Here is an 18,347-nt window from a genome sequence, read left to right on the forward strand (position 1 = left end):
ACATCTTGAGCAAGCACACGTGTTGAAGTGGACACCCCACGAGACCGCAGCCTGCAGACTCGCAGACTCGCAGACTCGGTCCTATTCCACACCCCACTCTGACCAAGCATTCCCGGCCGCACCAATTCCACCAGAGGCCCACGTATGATCGCGCGCGGTATGTGATAGCTTAACGGCCCGGGGCGCCTATCGGCTTGCGGCTCGCGGTTCGGACTGAATGCTGCACCTTAGGCCGAATTGTTCGGGTGTGTCAGTTGGGATTGCGGAAATGCCGGTCGCACCCTCTCCACCCTCGCCGCCGCGCGCCGCGGCTTTGTTGCGGCGATGCGGCAGGCCCTACGATCCTACGATCGTATGGGATCAAAGAGCGTTTCGGACACTTTGCAGGATCAGAATTGGTGCTTCCTCCGATGTCTCTGCCCGACCTAAAACAGATCATTCAGACACCGGGACCCTCCAGATCGGTGTTAGTCCCGGGAGCCTGGAGCGCATTTGTCTGACGATCTGAAGGAGGCAGAAACGTCGTTGGACACGATACCTTGCCTAGCTTGCGATACATGCAATTATCATGCAACGGAACCGAGCTGCAGCCGGCGAGTATCCGTCTGCTGCTTTTCCTCGGCGTTGTTGATTGAAGAGTGATCAATGACAATGACGTAGAGCGAAGGCGCCGTCGTTGATCACACGGTCGGTCACACGGCCCACACGGATGACGGATCAACGGAGATCTTGCAATCAACGGCGGTGTTGTGAGATCCCCGCCATGCCGCCAGCCGCAGGGTCGTGACTGGCACTCTTCTGCTCCTTCCATCGATCCATCTGGGACACCACCCTTAATCTTGTCGATCCCAATTGATTCACGTGCGTCATGCGAGCTATGCGAGGAGAGCTTTTATAGATCGTGAGAGAACACCGCAGTGAGGGGCCTGACTTATTACAATTCAATCTTCTGGGCCGTGTTCAAAACCAGGGCTGGGAATTTTACTGAATGTGTCTCCTGGCACCCCAGATCTCGGAAATGCCGTGTGATGTTACTGCCGCGGCTGTCACCCCTCGGCCCTCGGTCATCAAGGCGTGATTACATTTCTGGCGCGAAAAAATATCACCGACCACGAGTACTCGAGGATCGAGGAAGCGAGAGCAGGCCGCAATTGACACACGACAGGGTGAGAACGTGGGGGCATGAGGGAGTCAAGGAGCCCAGCAAAGCGGTGCGGAACGCTGGAACGGCGAATGCAGAAATGGCGGAATGCGTTGCTTGTGTCTTCACGTGTTTGCTTTCGCTCACGGCCGACGAGAATGCCGCATTGCCCGCTTCTCTCACCTCTCACCTCGCTTCCACGCTCCATGCTCCATGATCCATGAACACGGCGCATTGTTCTTATCTGCCCTGCAACCCTGGCCTTTTCAGACTGGCATGTTTGAGTCAATTCAGTATCCAACATGGCGTACGGCGTGGATCGCGTGGAGGACACGAGCGCTTGAGCGCTCTCGCTACTCGACAGATCGACAGCTCTACAGCTCCAGGCTCAGCCTTCCAACCATCCTAGATCTTCTTATGCCCCTCTGACATCTCCCCCACAACCTGTATTGGGCCCAATGAACAGCCGCCGGGGTCTCTCGCATGCACATTACAAGCACACATGCATCTCATGAGTCTCGGTTGGCGCGGCTCGACCTACACGCGATCTAAACGAACAGGGTAAGATTAGGATTAGGCTCTCGATGGCCGACAGTGAACATGCCATGGATGTAGCCGGATCCGGGTGGAGGAATGAGAGATGTGTGGCACTTTGCGCCACATTCATCTTGGCATGATGAGTATCTTACGCTCTACGCCACAGCCTCAGGAATCACACTCTCGACCGCGCTGTTCCATCGGTTCAGACTTGCAACTCAGTACTCAGTCGTGAACAGTGTATTGAGAGGCTGCATACAATGCAGGACGGTGTGAATTGAGAGGAGCCCGGAGACTGCGCAGGCACGCAGCGTCAACAAACAAACACACAATCCGCAAGCTCAAAGGCCTCACAGGCCAGGTCAGGTCAACCGCAACGATTCTCCCCAAACAGAGTAAACCTCGAGGGATCGAGGGAACGTGGGAGTTGCTCTTACCACCTCGCGCTCTCGCGCTCTTGCGCGCTTCCCCTCGCGATCTCACAGATCACAGACCACTAGCTCAAGCTCATGAGCTCACCGCCACTGAATCTCTGGCGCTGCGCGTTGTGGGATGTTGTTTGCTTCTTCACATGCTCGCACTCGATTGCTCAGTCGATCCCCCGACATGCCCGACACGATCAACACCCTCCTTCCCTTGGCACTAAGCTGCGCTTTCCTTCGCCCCTCCGGCCTTCCGGCGTCCGACCTGCGCCCTTTCCCAGCTCGCACCCCGTTCTCTCCTTCCCCCGGCGCCGATGAGCGAGTCCAGTCAACCCAGATCCCCGTTATATACTCTGGAGGTGGGCATCTCACTCTGTCTTTCCCCCCATCTCTTCTTCTCTCCTCACTCCTCTCTCTCACTCTCTCTCTCTGCCGCTCTTCTCCCTCCCTCCCCCCTCCCACCCTCCCCCTCCGCCTGTATAGTTGTATACACTTCACTCTCCTCGACAAACTCCTCACCTTCCTTCTACTCCATCTCTCATCATGCGCACCTTCGCCAATGCTCTCCTGGGCTTTGCCCTTCTCGCCATACAGGTCCGCGCCGACTACGCCTTTGTCCAGTGTGCCGGCCCCCTCCTCGTAACCAACCTCCTCACTGGTCTCGTCAACGTCGTCACCACCGCTTTGTCTCCCGCCAACTCGGTGACTGGATGCCCCGTAAGTACACGCGATGCTCCCTCATCTGACTTCAGACATACTGCCAGGGAACTGCAGGAACAACCTACTCGATTTGGCAGCCGGGCATCGTTGGTCTCCTCTCAAACTGCTACTGCACCAACTTGCAGCCCACCGCTTTTTACACTACCGCTGGTAAGTGCTTTTGCCAACTCTTCTCCGCCACTCTGACGTTTGACAGGAACGAACGCCAACGGAGTCTGCGGCATTGCTACCTACACCATCAACTATCTCGACGCACCCGCCGACCTTCTCGACTTCACGGGCTGCACCACCGGCAGTGTTCCCGGACTTGGCTCGCCCGCAGCATTCCAGACCACTGACGCCGACTCTTGCTTCGTCGCCTGCCAGTCGTACAAGTATCTCATCATGACTCCGAACCTCGTCGGCACCCAGTTTACCTGTCAATGCGCCAGCTTCCTCACCCCCGGCACCTCTGCCACCTGCAACCGTAATGTTCAGAACATTTACAACAATCCCAACATTGCTGCCTCCGGTGAAGCCGCCCGCAAGCGGCGCCAGCTCGCCATGCAGAAGCGTCTTGCCGAGAACAACTCTCCCTGTCTCCGTGGCTCTGATGCGTGTCTCCTCCCCGGCTCGGCCCACGCTTGGGAATGCTCCGACACGAGCACTGACCTCGAGAACTGCGGTGAGTACACTCCTAGCCCGCCGGTCGTGCACTTTGACAGATCCTTTCGCCCTCCCACACACGCCCTCCATATGTTTCCACATGCTGATCTCTCAGGAGGGTGCCTCTCTGGCTACTACGACCAGCCGCACCGCAATGCTACCGGTGTCGAGTGAGTTTCTCTCTTTGCTTCCTTGCTGACATCGAGCTGCACTGTCGGAGCTGCCATCGGAGGTGCCTCCTGCTCCAAGGGCGTCTGCAAGCAGTGGCGGTGCGCCCGCGGGTGGGTTCTTGAGGGCGAGCGATGCGTGCGCAAGTTTGGCACCAACGAGGAGCGTCGTCGTCGCTAGACTTGGTTGAGGACAAAGTATTCTCATAGATACCCAGCACAGCATTGGACATTGAGCAGTCTGTTTCGGTATTTGGTTCATGGAAACATGCACATATAATGCGCACACCAGCCATGTATCGTCGAGCTTAGCGTTTTTTGAAGACTTTGCTGCTTCGACAGAGTAACCTACACCTTGGATCCCAACTTGATCCGTATGCCTACGACCTTACTGCGCGCCCGTGTCGTCCTGCGGCCCGCGGCTGTGGCTGGCAAGCCGCAGACTGTTGCAGTACTGATGACGCATCCAGCCAGTGCGCACGTACACTGAAGCGTGCTCTCGGATCTCCTTCAAGTGATCGTCCTCAACTCAACAACACCTAAATGGCATGGGATGGCAGGGAGTAGCTGGTATGTAAGTAATTCCGATTTCTCACATCTTACAGCTCCTCGCAGTCACAGTTATGCTTCACAAGGATACATACCAGCGAGTGAAGTTCCGTCGGGGAGTGGAGGTCGCAGGAACCTGATGGCCGCTGGGCCATGGCCCAATGTCATACAAACATACCCGAATACGGAAGACCAAATCCGTAACGCACAAACCCAACAGCACCATCTCCCGTTCCAAACACCAAATTGAGGCCATCGACGTCCATCCCAAACACCGGCGCCCCGCCCAGCTCGTAGCTGCGATAGTGGTCCCAGCTGTCGAGATCGGTGAAGTGGATGTGACCGTCGTGGCCCGCGCTCAGTAGCACGTTGTTGGGCAGATCCAGGTGAACTGCGCGCATGAGCCGCTTCTTCGGCCCGCGGTATGTCCGCATCCGGTGTGCGTAAAGACCTGAAAACAGGATTGTTTTGCCGCCCTCGGCGCCGACGAGAATGTAGTCGTCCTGGAGTCAGCAGGCAGTCACTGGGTGAGATGGAGGTGACTCGGCCCAACCACCCTCCTGAAGATGCACATAGGACGACTTGTGGGTCTCAAGTCTTGGCACCCAGCGACTGCCCGCCAGGTCGGTGGGTCGATGCCACTCCCGCGCACACCCCTCACTCTTGCAGAACATCGAGTTCCACACTTCAGAGTCAGGCAAATATGCGAGGCTCTCCAGCACCCACTCCTCCTCCGAAGCGGTAAGCGGAACCGTGGACGTGACGACCACACCTCATGCGCAGTATGCAAGCAGAGTCGGAAAGCCCAGCCCTCAGAGGAGAAGCAGGACTTTCCTGAAGGGCATCGACCCGCCTAAACTCATGTCCTTTCACAGCAAAGCTCCGACAGACACGGACACGGGAGTGCAGGGAATCCTTCCGTCACGGCACGCGACTGAACGCTCGTGACTCCGCGCCTGGAGAAATGCTGTCCTTTGCCAATCCGCACGCGCAGGTACGAGAAGTAGAGAGGGTTGCCACTCACCTGCCACACGACACATCCATAACCCTCGTCACCCTCGCCGCCCCGCAGAAGACGTTCGCCCGTGCCGAGATCGACGATCACCCAGCGGCCCTCGGTCGTGGCGACGACTGCTCGTGACAGACCGCGCGAATTGAGAGAGATTCCGCAAATCGGCCCCACTTCGACGGTACGCAGTGGAGACACGTAACTGTTCGCGTACACTGCTTTCCGGTCGTAAACTGTGGTCAGTGGTCTTTCGTAGCTGTGCAAGCACACGCACTTCGCAGTTGGTGATCGTGGGATCTGGTCGTCAGCCGCACAATTAGCCTCGCAAACGCACCCCGTGATGACAAACTCGTCCGTGAACGCGACTGCGGCGACACGGTCAGCCGCCCCCCGCAACTCGCACACGACGCGTGCGCTCGTCCCCTCGCCGTCGTCGCCACTCCCCCAGTCAATCTCCCACACCTTGGCTGTCATGTCGCTCGAGCCCGTAACCATAAATCCCTTGTCAGAGGTGGCGTCGGCAACCTCAAAATCCAGGGACAGGACACTCCCCTCGTGTCCCTCCGCCGAGCCAGCAAGGGATGGTCCGTACAATGTCTCCGCTGCATCCCAAGGAATGGCTGGCAGGCGCCAAAGCTTGACGGTCCGGTCGCGACTGCCCGAGATGACCCATGGACCGTGCACGCGCACCGTGTAGACTTTAGCGGAGTGCTCAGTAAGCATCCAGCGGTGGTTCGGGGCGACAAGCGTGTCCTCTGCCTGGGCGAAGGGCGCGTCGTCGTCGCCTTCGCCGTTGTCCTCGGGGTTGACAGACGGAAGGGAGTACACGTGATGTGGGCCGCGGGCCCTCATTTCGTCGGCGATGGCACAGCGAGACCGGAACAGCGTCGGGTAGTGAACGGGCACAGCTTCTTGCAAGCCCTCGACTGCACCGGGTTGTGGGAGGTCTGTGGGCCACAGCAGGTCGTACACGTATCCGAGCCACTTGGCAGGGCTGAGAAGCGAGGGCCGCTCCGGTGCCGCCGCTACGAACTCGCCATCCTCCCAAGAGCCTGGGGGAGTGGTGGTGGCAACAGCGCGACCGGCATATCCTGGGGCCAACCGAAAGCCGGCTGCGTAGAACAAACGCGCCCACAGAACTTGCTCTTGGGCAATGGCGTGCAGACGCTTGCACACGCGCGAGACCGTCGTCAGCTCCCAGGCCGTAGGAGGAAGTTGCGCTACAATTCGCAAAAGCCTGAGGAAATTAGTGCGTGAAGCTGGCGACTGGCTAGATTGGACAGCTCACAGCTCATCGGGGAGATCGAGAAGAGTTGTGAGGGAGGTGAGGGTGGCAGCGGAAGGAGGATCGATCGCGAGTGTGTCGTCTGCGTCGGTATGCGCGTCTGGGGGAGGGGAAGTGGCCATCACAGGGGTGAATGGGAGGAGGTAGGTAGTCAGAAAGGGAGAGGAAGCAGCGTGCAGATGCTGAAGCCGGAGAGGATGATGGAGATGCCTTGACCCGCTCATTCCGCCAGTGCGTCACACTCGATCGGAGTTGTGGAGAAGGATGCGGGGTAACAGCTCTATTTGGTTCCGCGACGCGTTCTTACCTCCACTTGACGGATCGGCGGATCGCAGTTGACTGGACTCGTCCAGAGGTGGTCGTCGTCAGCTCTCTCCTTCTTCTTTATTGCTCATTCTCATTCTCACGTCGTGTTTTTGTGATAAACGCACGACTTACAGCCGAGCGCCTAGAGGCCATCTAAGCTCCATGGCCTCCCTCAACAAGCTTGCGATCCGAGGGATCCGCTCCTTCGACGACAAGCGTGTTCAGGTCATTGAGTTCTACTCGCCTCTTACCGTCATCGTGGGACACAATGGCAGCGGAAAGACTGTGAGTGTCTACAAGACCGCATCCTGACATGCAGACCATTATCGAGTGTCTAAAGTATGCGACCACTGGCGACCTCCCTCCCAACACCAAGGGAGGCGCATTCGTCCATGACCCAAAAGTGAGCTCGGCAGCTGCATTGAGCTGACGAACAGATGGCAAATGAGAAGGAGGTCAAGGCACAGGTCCGCCTGCGCTTTTGGAACGTCAACCGCGAGCGCATGACAGTCACGCGCAGTCTTCAGGTCACGACGAAGAAGACTGGCGCCCTCACAATGAAGACGCTAGAGGGATTGCTCGCCAAGGATGATGGCGGAGCGTCAGGGAAGGTATGTTCTGGGAGGAGGGTCTAACGGCCTGGCGCTTGAATTGCACTGCTTACAGCAGCGCAACACTATTTCCACCAAATGCTCGGAGCTGGACGAGGAGGTTCCCCTGTTACTTGGAGTGTCGAAGGCCATTTTGGAAAACGTCATCTTCTGCCACCAGGAGGACTCCAACTGGCCGCTCGCAGAACCAGCTGCTCTCAAGAAGAAGTTCGATGACATCTTCGAAGCCACCAAATATACGAAGGCACTTGATAACATCAAGGTCCTGCGCAAAGAGCGTGCTGCAGAAATCAAGGTCGATCTGGAACGTCTAAAGTTCCTTAAGAGCGATAAAGACCGGGCGCAGCGCGTAAGTTTTGGAGTAGAGCCTCATTAACAACTCCAGATGCGCTCCGAGCTTGACGGCATGGTCGCCAAGGAGAACGCGAGGACGACCGAGGCAGAAGAGCTCAAGGCGCGCTTCCATGTTCTGAAGGAGGAGAATGAGGCCCTGTACAAACGAGCCACTGCCTTTCAGCACATCTTTGAGCGTCATGACAACCTGAAGGCGCGTAAAGAAATGCTCACTGCCAATCGCAACCGTATGATGGATGGCATGACTGTTCTCAGCGGTAAGAACACCCTGCAGCTCACTGCTGACCGCCCAGATACCACCGAAGAGCTCATGCACAAATTCCAGAACTTTGAGACTCATCTCAAAACCATCGAGGGCAAGCGCGACCAGCAGATCGAAGCACGTGATAAGGAGGATGAGGCCCTGGATGAGCTTCACCGTCGTGAACGCAACTTGCTCAGTACGCAAGGCGAGTTGCGTACGATTCGCAAGGTAAGAAACCTCAGAGGTAGTGGCTAACGAGCGAAGACGTACGAACGGAATCTTCGTGAACGTGAGACCATGGTGCGCGAGCTGTCGAAGACCTACAACCTTCCGGGCTATGACTACAGCCCATTGGAGGACGCAAAAGTGATGGACTTCGTCGACCGGCTTCAAGAAATGGTTCGCAAAGCCGAGGGCGATCTCAAGCGTTTGCAAGTGCGACAGCAGTTCAGGTCACGAGCGCTAATGTCTAGACCGAAGGATTGCGGAAGGAGCGCGAGCTGCAGGCTGAGCTAGACGAGCTCGCTAACAAGAGGACTACCGCTATGGCCACCAAATCGAGCAAGGAAGACCAGATCGTGAGATCAGAGCGAAGCGCCGCCGATGTCATCTAGGACTAACCAGCAGCGCCAGCTTCAAAATCGCATTCGTAGCATGGAGCAGAGTTTCGATTCGTTTAGCTCTGTCGACGCCGACATTAGTGTACTCGAGACGGACATCGCATCGCTGGAAACTCGCCGCGAAACGCTGGAGCAAGAGGTTCAAGAAGCCCGCTATGATGAGCTGCTGCGCGAGAGGCGGGCGGCCGTGAATGAGAAGGAAGCAACGCGGGAGAAGCTCAATGGCGAATTGACTGCACTCAATCGCCAGGCAGACACACGTGCTCAACTATCCATCAAGCGTTCCGAGCTGGAATCCAAAAACGCCCAGATTGAAGCCTCGTGATTATCCAGCTAATTTGAAATTGCTGACAGTGCAGAGTTCAGACCCATTCGGCCCGCTTCAAAGAGCTGGTTGGCTCGGATCTGACTCCGCAAACAATGGAGGAAAAGGTGACGCAGGCGGCTGGGTGAGTGTGCAGATGTTCCGGAATAGTCGCTCACGGCCAAGCCGTAAGGACCGCGAGCAGCAAGAGGCGGAGTCTGCGGCAGCCGCCAGTGAGCGCACTCTGTCGCAGCTGCAGACGTCGACCAACATTGCGAAGCAAAACCTCAAAGCGAGGACGGAGGAGTTGACAAGTGCGCCGATCTGTTGTCTCCACTGACAGATAGAGCTCGAAAGTGCAATCTCTGTCGTGCTTCAGGAGGCTGAGCAATCCTCAGTGGAGGAGGGCATCAAGGATTGTGAAACAGAGATTGGCATTCTGAAGGAGTGAGTGCCACTTATCCCTGAGTATAGGCTGATCAATTTAGTGAGCTTGCAGATAGTGAAAGCGCAAAGAAGTGGTACAAGAGGGTTCTAGACACTAGCAAGACAAAGAAAAAGTGTATGGGCTGCGACCGTGCCATCCAACACAACGAGGAGGGTTCAGTTCAAGCCTATGTGAGCTCTTGTGTGTAATGTGCGAAGCTGATGATAGCTGCAAGCCCGCCTCCAGAAATTGAACGCGGCAGACCAGTCTGAGCTCACCTCTGACCTGGAGGGCTGGACGGCTCGACTGGAAGGGCTGCGCGCCGTTCAGCCCTCCGTAGAGCGCGTCAAGACTTTGAAACGCACCGAAATTCCCGCGCTGGAGCAACAGATTGCCACCGACACAGCTAAGCTTGCCACGGTGCAGAATGAGGTCGACGAGGTAGGTTTCTGAGTCGAGCATGAATTGACAGCCAGGCACGACGGGCTGTGCAGACAGCTAAGCTTGCTGTCCGCGATCTCAATGCCATCAAGAGCGCGTCTGCCATCATGACGCGCCTCGTAGGCGAGATCGATGACCTTACGGCAAGCGTCCAGCGTCTGGAGCGAGACCTACAATCCACGGGTTCACTCAAGACCGTGGATGACGTGCAGCGTGAGATTGAGGTGATCGCCAATGAGATGTGAGCACACATACAGGACAGTGGACTGACTGAAGCAAAACTCTCCAGCGTGACATGAACTTCTCCATGAGTGAGAAAGAGCTGAAGCTCAACACGATCCGAAGTATTGGAGAGGATCTTCATCGCAAGACAATGCGACTTACAGACCTGCGATCCAAGCAAGAGCGCCGCAAGCTTGACGAGCAGCAGCTAAAGGAGCATCAGACCCAGCTGACTAGGCTCCAAAGCGAGCTCAAGGTAAATGACACCAGCCATAGGCTGCGCTGACGTAAGGAACTTGATGTGGCGGCGCAGGCAGCTGCTGCTCCATGGCGCGAGAAGAATGAAGCACTTAATCGGTACCGCAATGAGCGACAGGACGAAGAAGACAGTGCTAGCATGCAAGTCGGCGCATATCAGTCTAGCCTGTACGAGCTGGAGGCCAAACACCGCTCGTGTCAGTCCTACGTCACTGAGGGAAACGACCGCAAACTGCGTGAAAACGAGTCGCATTTGGAGGGCATGCGGCAGGAGATTCAAGCAACGAAGGATCGTCGCGCAGCCATCGACAAGACTGTCAGCGTACTTCAGGAGGATGTTTCCCGTGCACACGTCACGCGTCGTAACCTCAAGAGCAATATCGACTTCCGTGCTGAAGAGCGGTCGATCCAGAAAGTGGAGGAGGAGATGGAGGAGCTCGATCTGGAGGGGGCTGCGCGTGATCGCCGGAGTTTCAACCACGAGTACAAGCAGAAGATGGCCGAGGAGACCGACGTGCAGAATCGGGTGAGGTCTTCTTCCACAACACCGCTAACAAATAGTGGCAACTATGCTCTGGACAGGTCATGCAGATGGCCGAAGAACGCAAGCGTCTGGAGAAGACACTTGCTGCAGATTATAGGAACATCGACAGACTGTATCGCGACCAACTCATTAAAACCAAGACGAGCGAGGTTGCCAACAACGATCTTGAGAAGTATGCTAAGGCACTGGATAAGTGAGTTTTCCAATGTGTTTCAAGACTAACGGCTGTGCCATCCTCAAATATCACTCAATCAAGATGGACGAGATCAACGACACGATCAGCCACCTGTGGAGCAAAACGTACCAAGGCACGGATATTGACACCCTCCGCATCATGTCGGATCACGACGAGCAGAGCACAAGTGCCCGCAAGTCATACAACTACCGTGTGGTGATGGTGAAGAACCAGGTCGAACTCGACATGCGTGGGCGCTGCTCGGCGGGCCAGAAAGTGCTCGCGTCTATCATTATACGTCTGGCGCTGGCCGAGAGCTTCGGCCAAGGTTGTGGTGTGCTCGCCCTTGACGAGTACGTATCAACTGCTCGTGTGATCATCCGCTGAGCATAGACCCACCACCAACCTCGACCAAGAGAACATCAACGCCCTCGCCGAAGCGCTTGCCGAAATCATCCGCGAGCGCCGCCGCCAGACCAACTTCCAGCTTATTGTGATCACCCATGACGAGGGATTCTTGCAGCGCCTCGCTGCTCAGGATGTGCTCGATTACTACTGGCGTGTCTCGCGCGACATGAGCCAGAAGAGCGTGCTGGAGCGGCAACGCATCGGCATCTAGTCCCTTGTCACTTTTCGTTACCAAGCATATGTATTATCAGAGACGAGCCGCACCCTGTGACGGAAGGCCCCACACGGTTCGGCTTGATTTGGTGTTGGACGCATAATCTTCAATGGTATACGTTGCACTGACGCATGGAGGTGACGTTACCTGTTCTAGACGGGTGAAGATGAATCTGATGCATACAGTTGGTATTGATGACGTTCAATGTAGTGGCCTAGTCGCGCTTCGCCTTCTTGCGCTTGCCTCCCGCACCGCCCGTGCTCTCTCTCCGCTTCTCCTTCTTGCCCTCCTGCTTCTCCTTGGGCTCCTCAACAGGCGCTGCGCCCTTGATGCTGACGGTGGTATTGAGTCGCGCGCGCTCCTGCGGTGCTGCAGTCGCGAGGGCGCGTACCTGCTTTTCCGCGGTTGAGAAGTCGGCCTCGGTGTTGATCGCGTATTCCCGCATGTCGAGGGTATCAAGGAGCTCGCGCTGAGCGCTCTTGGGGCCGTCCGCCACTCGCGCGCGCTCTTCCCGCTCGGCCTCCTTGATGTCCTCTTCAACCGTCATCACCGCGGGCGTAAATGTCGGCTGCGCCACGACGGGCTCGCTCTCCTCCATTGCTGCGCGGTGGATGTCTTGCAGGACCTTGGTGATGCGGCGGAGGAGCTTCCCAAAGTTGGCAAGAATCTGGTGGCTGGGCTTGTCGAACTCGGACGAGAGCACCTCGAGGCTCTTGCGCTGCAGGCCCATGCCGACAAGGATCGTCTGCTGCAGATAGCTGAGGCCGAGGTCGGGCAGGCGCTTGCTGTAGATGAGCATCGCAATGGTAGGGACCAGGTCGAGAACCATGTGGTAGTCGACCATGCTGTCGGCGTACGACTCGAGACGTTTCATATCGAAAGGCGAGATGAGGGCATTCAGCTCGTCAGAGCTCAAAACCTTGCGCTCCTCGCCCTCCCGTGTTGCCGCATCGACTACGCTAAGGGCCGTCTTCGAGCTCAGCTTCTTGAAGCTGTCATAGCTGAGCAGGTTCAAGAATCGCTGCCTGAAGTCGGTGGCGAATGCGCCCAGCCATCCCTCGGCCTCGGCGATCGTCGAGGAAAGCGCTCGCAACATCACGAGCGTGTACTCGCCCGTCAACGGGTTCTCCTTCTGGCTCGCGTAAAGGGGCACGTAACCGGCCCTCTTCCAGAAACGGAAAAGGTCGGGAGTAAGACCGAACGACACGCCCAGGTAGTCGAGAGCCTCGGGCGCGCGCTCGCTCAGGCGCTGGAGAAGAGGCGGCATGCGGGCTGCGTCACGGATCGTGATGGTGTCTGTGGCCAAAGACGCATCCGCGCTGATCTTGGAGTCACGTACAAAGGCATCCTCGGCGGCATCCGGTACCACGGCGTCCACGTCCGTCAGCTTGCCCGAGTAGAAGGAGTCCAGAGCTTCAAGAGCACGCGCGCCGTATCCTCCTCTGATGTAGCTGGGGTGCGTAGCAATGCGCACGACACGTGCGCCCGAGAGCATGGCGAAGTCGTTGTCCTGGAACTGCTGGCTGATGACCCAAGGAATCATGTCACCACTTGAGCGAGTGCCGCTGTGTGCCATCTCCTTGAGGATCACCTCCCTGCTGATGTTACCCTCAAGAGCAACCTGGATCACGACGAGAGGCTCGGGGAGCGAGGTGTCATCCTCCTTAAGGGGAGGGAGGAGCACAAACAGGTGGTGCGCAGGTGCGTCTGAAAGCATCTGCAGATCATTGGGCGAGTTCTTGTAGTGCGAGGCGACGTAGAGCGCCATCATGCGCTGGAGGAAAACCTCGGACGCCGGGTGGTAGCTGAACAACGTATCGCGATTGACGTAGTATAGCTCGCACTCCGAGGGATGAACAGAGCCTGGCACCGCCTTGGGAACCACCGAAGCGTCGAGGCACAGAAGATGGTTCAGCCACTTCTCCACCTCGTCACCAGGCGCGTAACGGATGGGCTCATCGAGCTTGATATCACGGAAGCTTCGCACGAGGCCAGCACCGCCCTGGCCAGCAGCACCAGCTCTTGAGGTCGTCTTGCCGTTACTCTCGCCATCCTTATCAATGGTTGGCCGCGTCTGCGTGCGCAACTGCTCAATGAGCTTCAGTGAAAGCGAACGGCCGGTACCCTCGTAACCGCTGATGGTCGACGCCATGAACACGAGATACGGGCCGATAAGCTTGCGGACAAGTGGCAGAGGAATCGCCGCTGCTTCGTCAATGATGACGAGCTCGGCCTGGCCAAGCACATGAGCGTCCTCGGGTGCGATGTACTGGATCGTCTGGCGATGGCCGCGGAAGACATTGACGCGCACGATAGCCTTCTTGAACTCAGGATTCGTAGACTGCACAACGTCGTAGTCGATGTGCTCCTCGTAGCCGAGGGCGTCAAGCGCTTTGAACACAAACTCGAACAATGTCTTCAGATTCTCGGGGTCGGGCGATGTGACGAAAATATTCGAGTAGTCATGTGCCAAAGCGGCGCCGATGGCAAGGCCAAGAGCAGCAGACTTTCCGCGACCTCGCCCGGCGGTCAACGCGACGGTGGATGACAGTGTCTTCTCTGAGATCGCCTCCACGAATGTGAGCAGGGCCTTAGCCTGAAGTCAGCCTCAGCACAACAGCAGAAGAGCTCACCTGATCCACAGTTTTAGTAAGCTTGGCCAGTGGGCCAACGATCTCCACGCCGTCCAGGTCCTCCTTCATGTCCTTGAGTTCCTCCGCCTTCTTCTTCCGCCCACGGTCATCGTCCGAGTTTCCCAGCATTCCGATGTCCTTGCCCTTGGAGATGGGCAGAACATTCAACTCGTCGTCAAGCACCAGGCAATCGGGGTTTGAGCCGAGGGAGAGGATGAAGCGCTCGTTAAAGCGCGGCTTGACAAACTGGTGCGCATCGGTGCGGTAGCGGGCGTGAACGTCCATCGACATGGCGTACAACTGCTTCAAACTGGACATGGTCTTGAGAAGAAGCACCACAATTCCACCTCCCTCAACCGTCTCGATGGTCCGGGCAAGTAGATTTGGCGTGATGGCCTCGTAGTCTTGGAGGACAAGCATGCCAAAAGTCTGACCAAGGATCTTGGCTGAATCCTTGTAGTATCTGCGGTCAGCTCATGTCCAAGTGATCATGACTTACGCATAGCGAATGTCAGTAACCGCGACAAACAGCTCAAACGGATCCTGCTCGTTGGCCTCGCGGATACCTCGCTTGATGTCACGCTTGATCTTGGCCTCACGCTTCTTGCGGTGACAGAGGTCAGCAGGAGCGACAGACGACATCAGGGCTTACGTAGTGAATCCAAGGTCCTTCTTGTAGCACCAGAGAACATTTGGCCTTGAGCTGACACGCGCCTGGGACAGAAGGTAGTGAAGGTTGACAATCTGAAGTCAGTTCGAGACACCGGTGGTCGTATATTATGACGCACGTTGTCGCGTCCGCGGTCGCCAACCATGACGAAGAAGGAGCGGTGGTTGGTGCGGACACCATTGGCGATGAGCGCCTGAATACGTGGGTCGAGCTTTTTCCTCATGACGGGCCAGAGTACTATTGAAGAGAGCAACAACAACAACAGCAGCAGTGAACCCCAAACCCGCACGAGATGGAAATCCTCGACTTGACCTCCACCTCCACCTTGGGATAAATGCTGAATAAATCAGCCAAATAATATCACTGGGGTGTGGGCCCCAGCCAACCCCTGTTCTGGTATATATTCAGCTGGTTGACGTTGCCCACTCATCCTCTCCCACCAGGCAAGCTGGCACCACCCTGGCGCCACTCCTCATCTACCAAAGTCTCTCTGCGGCTTTCCAATCGCTTCCGATAAGGACGCAGGCAAGCATCCCGCTGCCTACGCCTCTGCCCTTGACATCGCGAGCAAGGCTCTGTCCAAGATGTATGTATGCTCCAGAGACTCAGACAGACATGTATCACAGGGCGCATGACTAACCCAAGGTCGAACAAGATCGTGGTATGTTTTGCCCAGTCAACCTTCAATGTTGCCTGAAGCTGGCTTTGCCCCCCTTGCGGTCCCAATCCCCTCTGTCCTTTGCTTACCCACTCAGCCCACGGTCTACCGTGCGATTATCGATGACGTGATTGCCAACGTCTCGGTCGATTTCGAGGAGTATGGCATGGACGAGGACCTGCTTCCTCTCCTCCAGTCTGTAAGTACTGACGCTGCGGAGCAGTAGGCAATCTAACACGCAAGAAATGGGAGCACAAGCTGCTCGCGACCAAGGTCGCCGACTTCGCCGACCGCGACACTGAAGCTGGCGCATCAAGTCAGCCGACGCACCAGCCCCCCGCTGCGCGGCCACCAACTAACGGTGTTGAGGTCAAGGCTGAGCCTGAAGACCTGCGCATACGTGGGGGAGCTGTGAGTCTGCGAAGGAATATCGCTCCGAGCAGCTGCTGATGGTAGTCGGAGGACACCAAGCCTAACATTGCCCTGTCCGATGTCGCGCCTCAGCCTCGGCCGGAGCCGAATGCCGCCGGCTTACTCCCTGGGGACGAGGTTATTGACAGCGATCTGGACGACAGTGACGATGAGCTAGGCATCGACGATGGAATCGAGAATGGCGAGGGAGACATCGACATTGTCTACTGCGTGTATGACAAGGTTCAGCGAGTCAAGAACAAGTGGAAGACAGTGTTCAAGGATGGCATGATCCACATCAATGGCAAGGATTATCTCTTTGCCAAGTGTCAAGGGTAAGTGGGGAGTTCTGCGAGTATAAGACAGACGAACAGTGTGGAGAGGTTCCACCGCGTTGAGGGCTGGCTCAACTCTTAGAACCTCAGCTAACGTGCAGCGAGTTCGAGTGGTGAAGGCCACGCTGTCCGAATCGAGTCACGCCTCCCTTCCAAAACTCGTCTTAGATGCTTCTTGACCGCCCTCCGCTCTCGCATCAAGAAACGCGTAGCTGCGGCCTCCCGCTGCGCTGCACAGTACGCCATGTGCATATCAATTTCCCAATACACCCTCATAGTCACTTGCACTGTACCACTAGAGATCTACATGAAGATCACCTCATGCATCACATCGTCCCCTGCTTCTCAGTACGCAACCTACATTGGGCAGCAGAAGCATCGTTCCTGGATCCTGTGTGTGGACGAGGTGAGCAAGAAGTGGAAGGGAAATGCTTCCGCTTTAGGCGTTTTCCGCCGAAAACTCGAAAGTTGGTCGTCTGCTGTTCACTCCTCTGGAACCATCACCATGAAGCCCATCAACTGCGCGACGACCACCGCGGTCCGGGCACTGTCCGCGGCTCCTAGGCAAGGTGAGTATCGGTGGTCTATGTGCGCTTTTTCGGAGCAACCGGGGCTTCCGCGCGCGCGCGCTCTTCCCCCTTCGTTCCGAATGAGCATCTCGCAGTGCTGACAGTAGCGGCACGATTCTCGACGACCGCAACGGCGGCTTCGGGACCATCATACTCGCAGAAGCCCGGAGAATCCAAGGCCGACGCATGGGCGCGCAACATGGGCGAGGTGCGGGAGTGGCGCCGCCGTCAAGCTACCACCGAGGACCAGGTTTCGCTGTACCTTCCTCCAGGCGTTGAAGCACCGCGCGCCAAGGCCTCGCCGCGTGAGGCGTCTATCTCCACTCTTCTCGCTGCTGGTGCCGCTCTCGGACACAAGAAGAGCATCATGCACCCTGCATACCTCCCCTTCGTGTACGGCAACCGCGCCGGACTCAACATCATCGACCTTGACCAGACACTGAGTATCCTCCGCCGATGCGCGAGCGTCGTGCGTGACGTCGTCAAGGATGATGGCGTCGTGCTCTTTGTGAGCAAGCAGCGGAACGCCACGCTTCAGATCAAGGCGCGCATGGGTGACAACGGCTTCGTGGCGGCGTCATGGATGCCAGGCCTGCTCACCAACGCCGAGACCTAGTGAGTGCTCTCGGCGGGTGATGACGGAGCGAGAAGAAGAGAATGAGGCCAAAGAGGGGATTGCGAACCCAACAGCGAGCCCACACCCGCTGGAATTGCCCTAGATGTGATCCGGCGGGGCGGCATGCCCACGATGTGGTCACAAGGAGCCTAACCGAGCTTCTACCGCTGCTACTTTGCGGCCTCGGGAGGGAGTTTGACAGCTCTTGAGACGCCGACGCTCCGTTGCGTGTGTGATCTGTCCTATGCCCTATACACTGGGACTACTCTGCGTCTCTTGGCGTGGGTCGCTCACAACCCTGCTTGTCCCACCTGCCAAAGCGAAGCTGTCTTTCCTGTGGCGCGAAGTCACGAGCCTCCCGCTCTCACCAGTCTTTGAAATCCGCTTACCCCAGCTTCGGCATCGACCCCATCATGAAGGGTTCGTACCTGCCCGACTTGGTCATTTTCTCCTCCCCTGCCAACAACATTGGCGCCATCCGCGAGTGCACGATGCGCAAGGTGCCTACGATGGGCATCGTGGACTCGAACATGGATCCACGCATTGTGACGTACGCCATCCCTGCAAACGCAGCTTCAGTGCGCACGGCCGAGCTGGTGATTGGCACCCTGTCGCTGGCGGGGCAGGAGGGTCGCCGTCTGCGGCTGCGTGAGGAGGAGAAGGCGAGCCTGCGCAAGACTCGTGACCTGGAGTGGCGCCGCAACCTCAAGGGCGGCAAGCGAGATGAGGCGGAGTAGCAGAGCAGCCAGGCGATAACCATTTATGCATTGATATCCCAAATATAGTAACAACAGACGCCGATCAGACTCAAAGGACGGCGAGGCATTATTCGGGGGATGATATGGGCGTGAA

At 57.2% G+C, this 18,347-nt stretch overlaps 7 protein-coding genes across 7 annotated transcripts; 5 read left to right on the plus strand and 2 right to left on the minus strand.

Annotated features, from left to right (window-relative positions):
• Positions 1–1,249: 1,249 nt before the first annotated feature.
• Positions 1,250–1,570, plus strand: COLE_00162 (uncharacterized protein; the record flags this gene model as incomplete). The annotated part of the gene is made up of 1 exon (XM_018427415.2): positions 1,250–1,570. The coding sequence occupies one exon, from the start codon at positions 1,250–1,252 to the stop codon at positions 1,568–1,570; it is 321 nt and encodes a 106-aa protein (XP_018281005.1).
• Positions 1,571–2,643: 1,073 nt separating this feature from the next.
• COLE_00163 (uncharacterized protein) lies at positions 2,644–3,813 on the plus strand (the record flags this gene model as incomplete). Its single annotated transcript, XM_018427414.2, has 5 exons — positions 2,644–2,817; positions 2,853–2,970; positions 3,017–3,484; positions 3,581–3,635; positions 3,672–3,813. The coding sequence occupies 5 exons, from the start codon at positions 2,644–2,646 to the stop codon at positions 3,811–3,813; spliced, it is 957 nt and encodes a 318-aa protein (XP_018281004.1).
• Positions 3,814–4,345: 532 nt separating this feature from the next.
• Positions 4,346–6,597, minus strand: COLE_00164 (uncharacterized protein; the record flags this gene model as incomplete). The annotated part of the gene is made up of 5 exons (XM_018427411.2): positions 4,346–4,684; positions 5,206–5,423; positions 5,465–5,487; positions 5,525–6,427; positions 6,479–6,597. The coding sequence occupies 5 exons, from the start codon at positions 6,595–6,597 to the stop codon at positions 4,346–4,348; spliced, it is 1,602 nt and encodes a 533-aa protein (XP_018281003.1).
• Positions 6,598–6,943: 346 nt separating this feature from the next.
• Positions 6,944–11,600, plus strand: COLE_00165 (uncharacterized protein; the record flags this gene model as incomplete). Its single annotated transcript, XM_018422353.2, has 20 exons — positions 6,944–7,066; positions 7,101–7,184; positions 7,219–7,392; positions 7,451–7,741; positions 7,778–8,003; positions 8,040–8,218; positions 8,255–8,425; positions 8,464–8,568; positions 8,618–8,931; positions 8,970–9,059; positions 9,101–9,228; positions 9,262–9,361; positions 9,403–9,532; positions 9,570–9,782; positions 9,818–10,023; positions 10,059–10,260; positions 10,297–10,788; positions 10,824–10,999; positions 11,035–11,334; positions 11,375–11,600. The coding sequence occupies 20 exons, from the start codon at positions 6,944–6,946 to the stop codon at positions 11,598–11,600; spliced, it is 3,930 nt and encodes a 1,309-aa protein (XP_018281002.1).
• A 217-nt stretch (positions 11,601–11,817) lies between these two features.
• COLE_00166 (uncharacterized protein) lies at positions 11,818–15,129 on the minus strand (the record flags this gene model as incomplete). The annotated part of the gene is made up of 5 exons (XM_018425938.2): positions 11,818–14,199; positions 14,237–14,699; positions 14,736–14,849; positions 14,889–14,980; positions 15,025–15,129. The coding sequence occupies 5 exons, from the start codon at positions 15,127–15,129 to the stop codon at positions 11,818–11,820; spliced, it is 3,156 nt and encodes a 1,051-aa protein (XP_018281001.1).
• A 601-nt stretch (positions 15,130–15,730) lies between these two features.
• COLE_00167 (uncharacterized protein) lies at positions 15,731–16,314 on the plus strand (the record flags this gene model as incomplete). Its single annotated transcript, XM_018426447.2, has 3 exons — positions 15,731–15,763; positions 15,808–15,975; positions 16,021–16,314. The coding sequence occupies 3 exons, from the start codon at positions 15,731–15,733 to the stop codon at positions 16,312–16,314; spliced, it is 495 nt and encodes a 164-aa protein (XP_018281000.2).
• Positions 16,315–16,815: 501 nt separating this feature from the next.
• COLE_00168 (mitochondrial 37S ribosomal protein uS2m) lies at positions 16,816–18,232 on the plus strand (the record flags this gene model as incomplete). Its single annotated transcript, XM_018422352.2, has 3 exons — positions 16,816–16,879; positions 16,987–17,494; positions 17,890–18,232. The coding sequence occupies 3 exons, from the start codon at positions 16,816–16,818 to the stop codon at positions 18,230–18,232; spliced, it is 915 nt and encodes a 304-aa protein (XP_018280999.1).
• Positions 18,233–18,347: the final 115 nt, after the last annotated feature.

This window comes from Cutaneotrichosporon oleaginosum, assembly GCF_008065305.1.
Source record: "Cutaneotrichosporon oleaginosum strain ATCC 20508 chromosome Unknown ATCC20508_contig01, whole genome shotgun sequence".
Taxonomy (NCBI): domain Eukaryota; kingdom Fungi; phylum Basidiomycota; class Tremellomycetes; order Trichosporonales; family Trichosporonaceae; genus Cutaneotrichosporon; species Cutaneotrichosporon oleaginosum.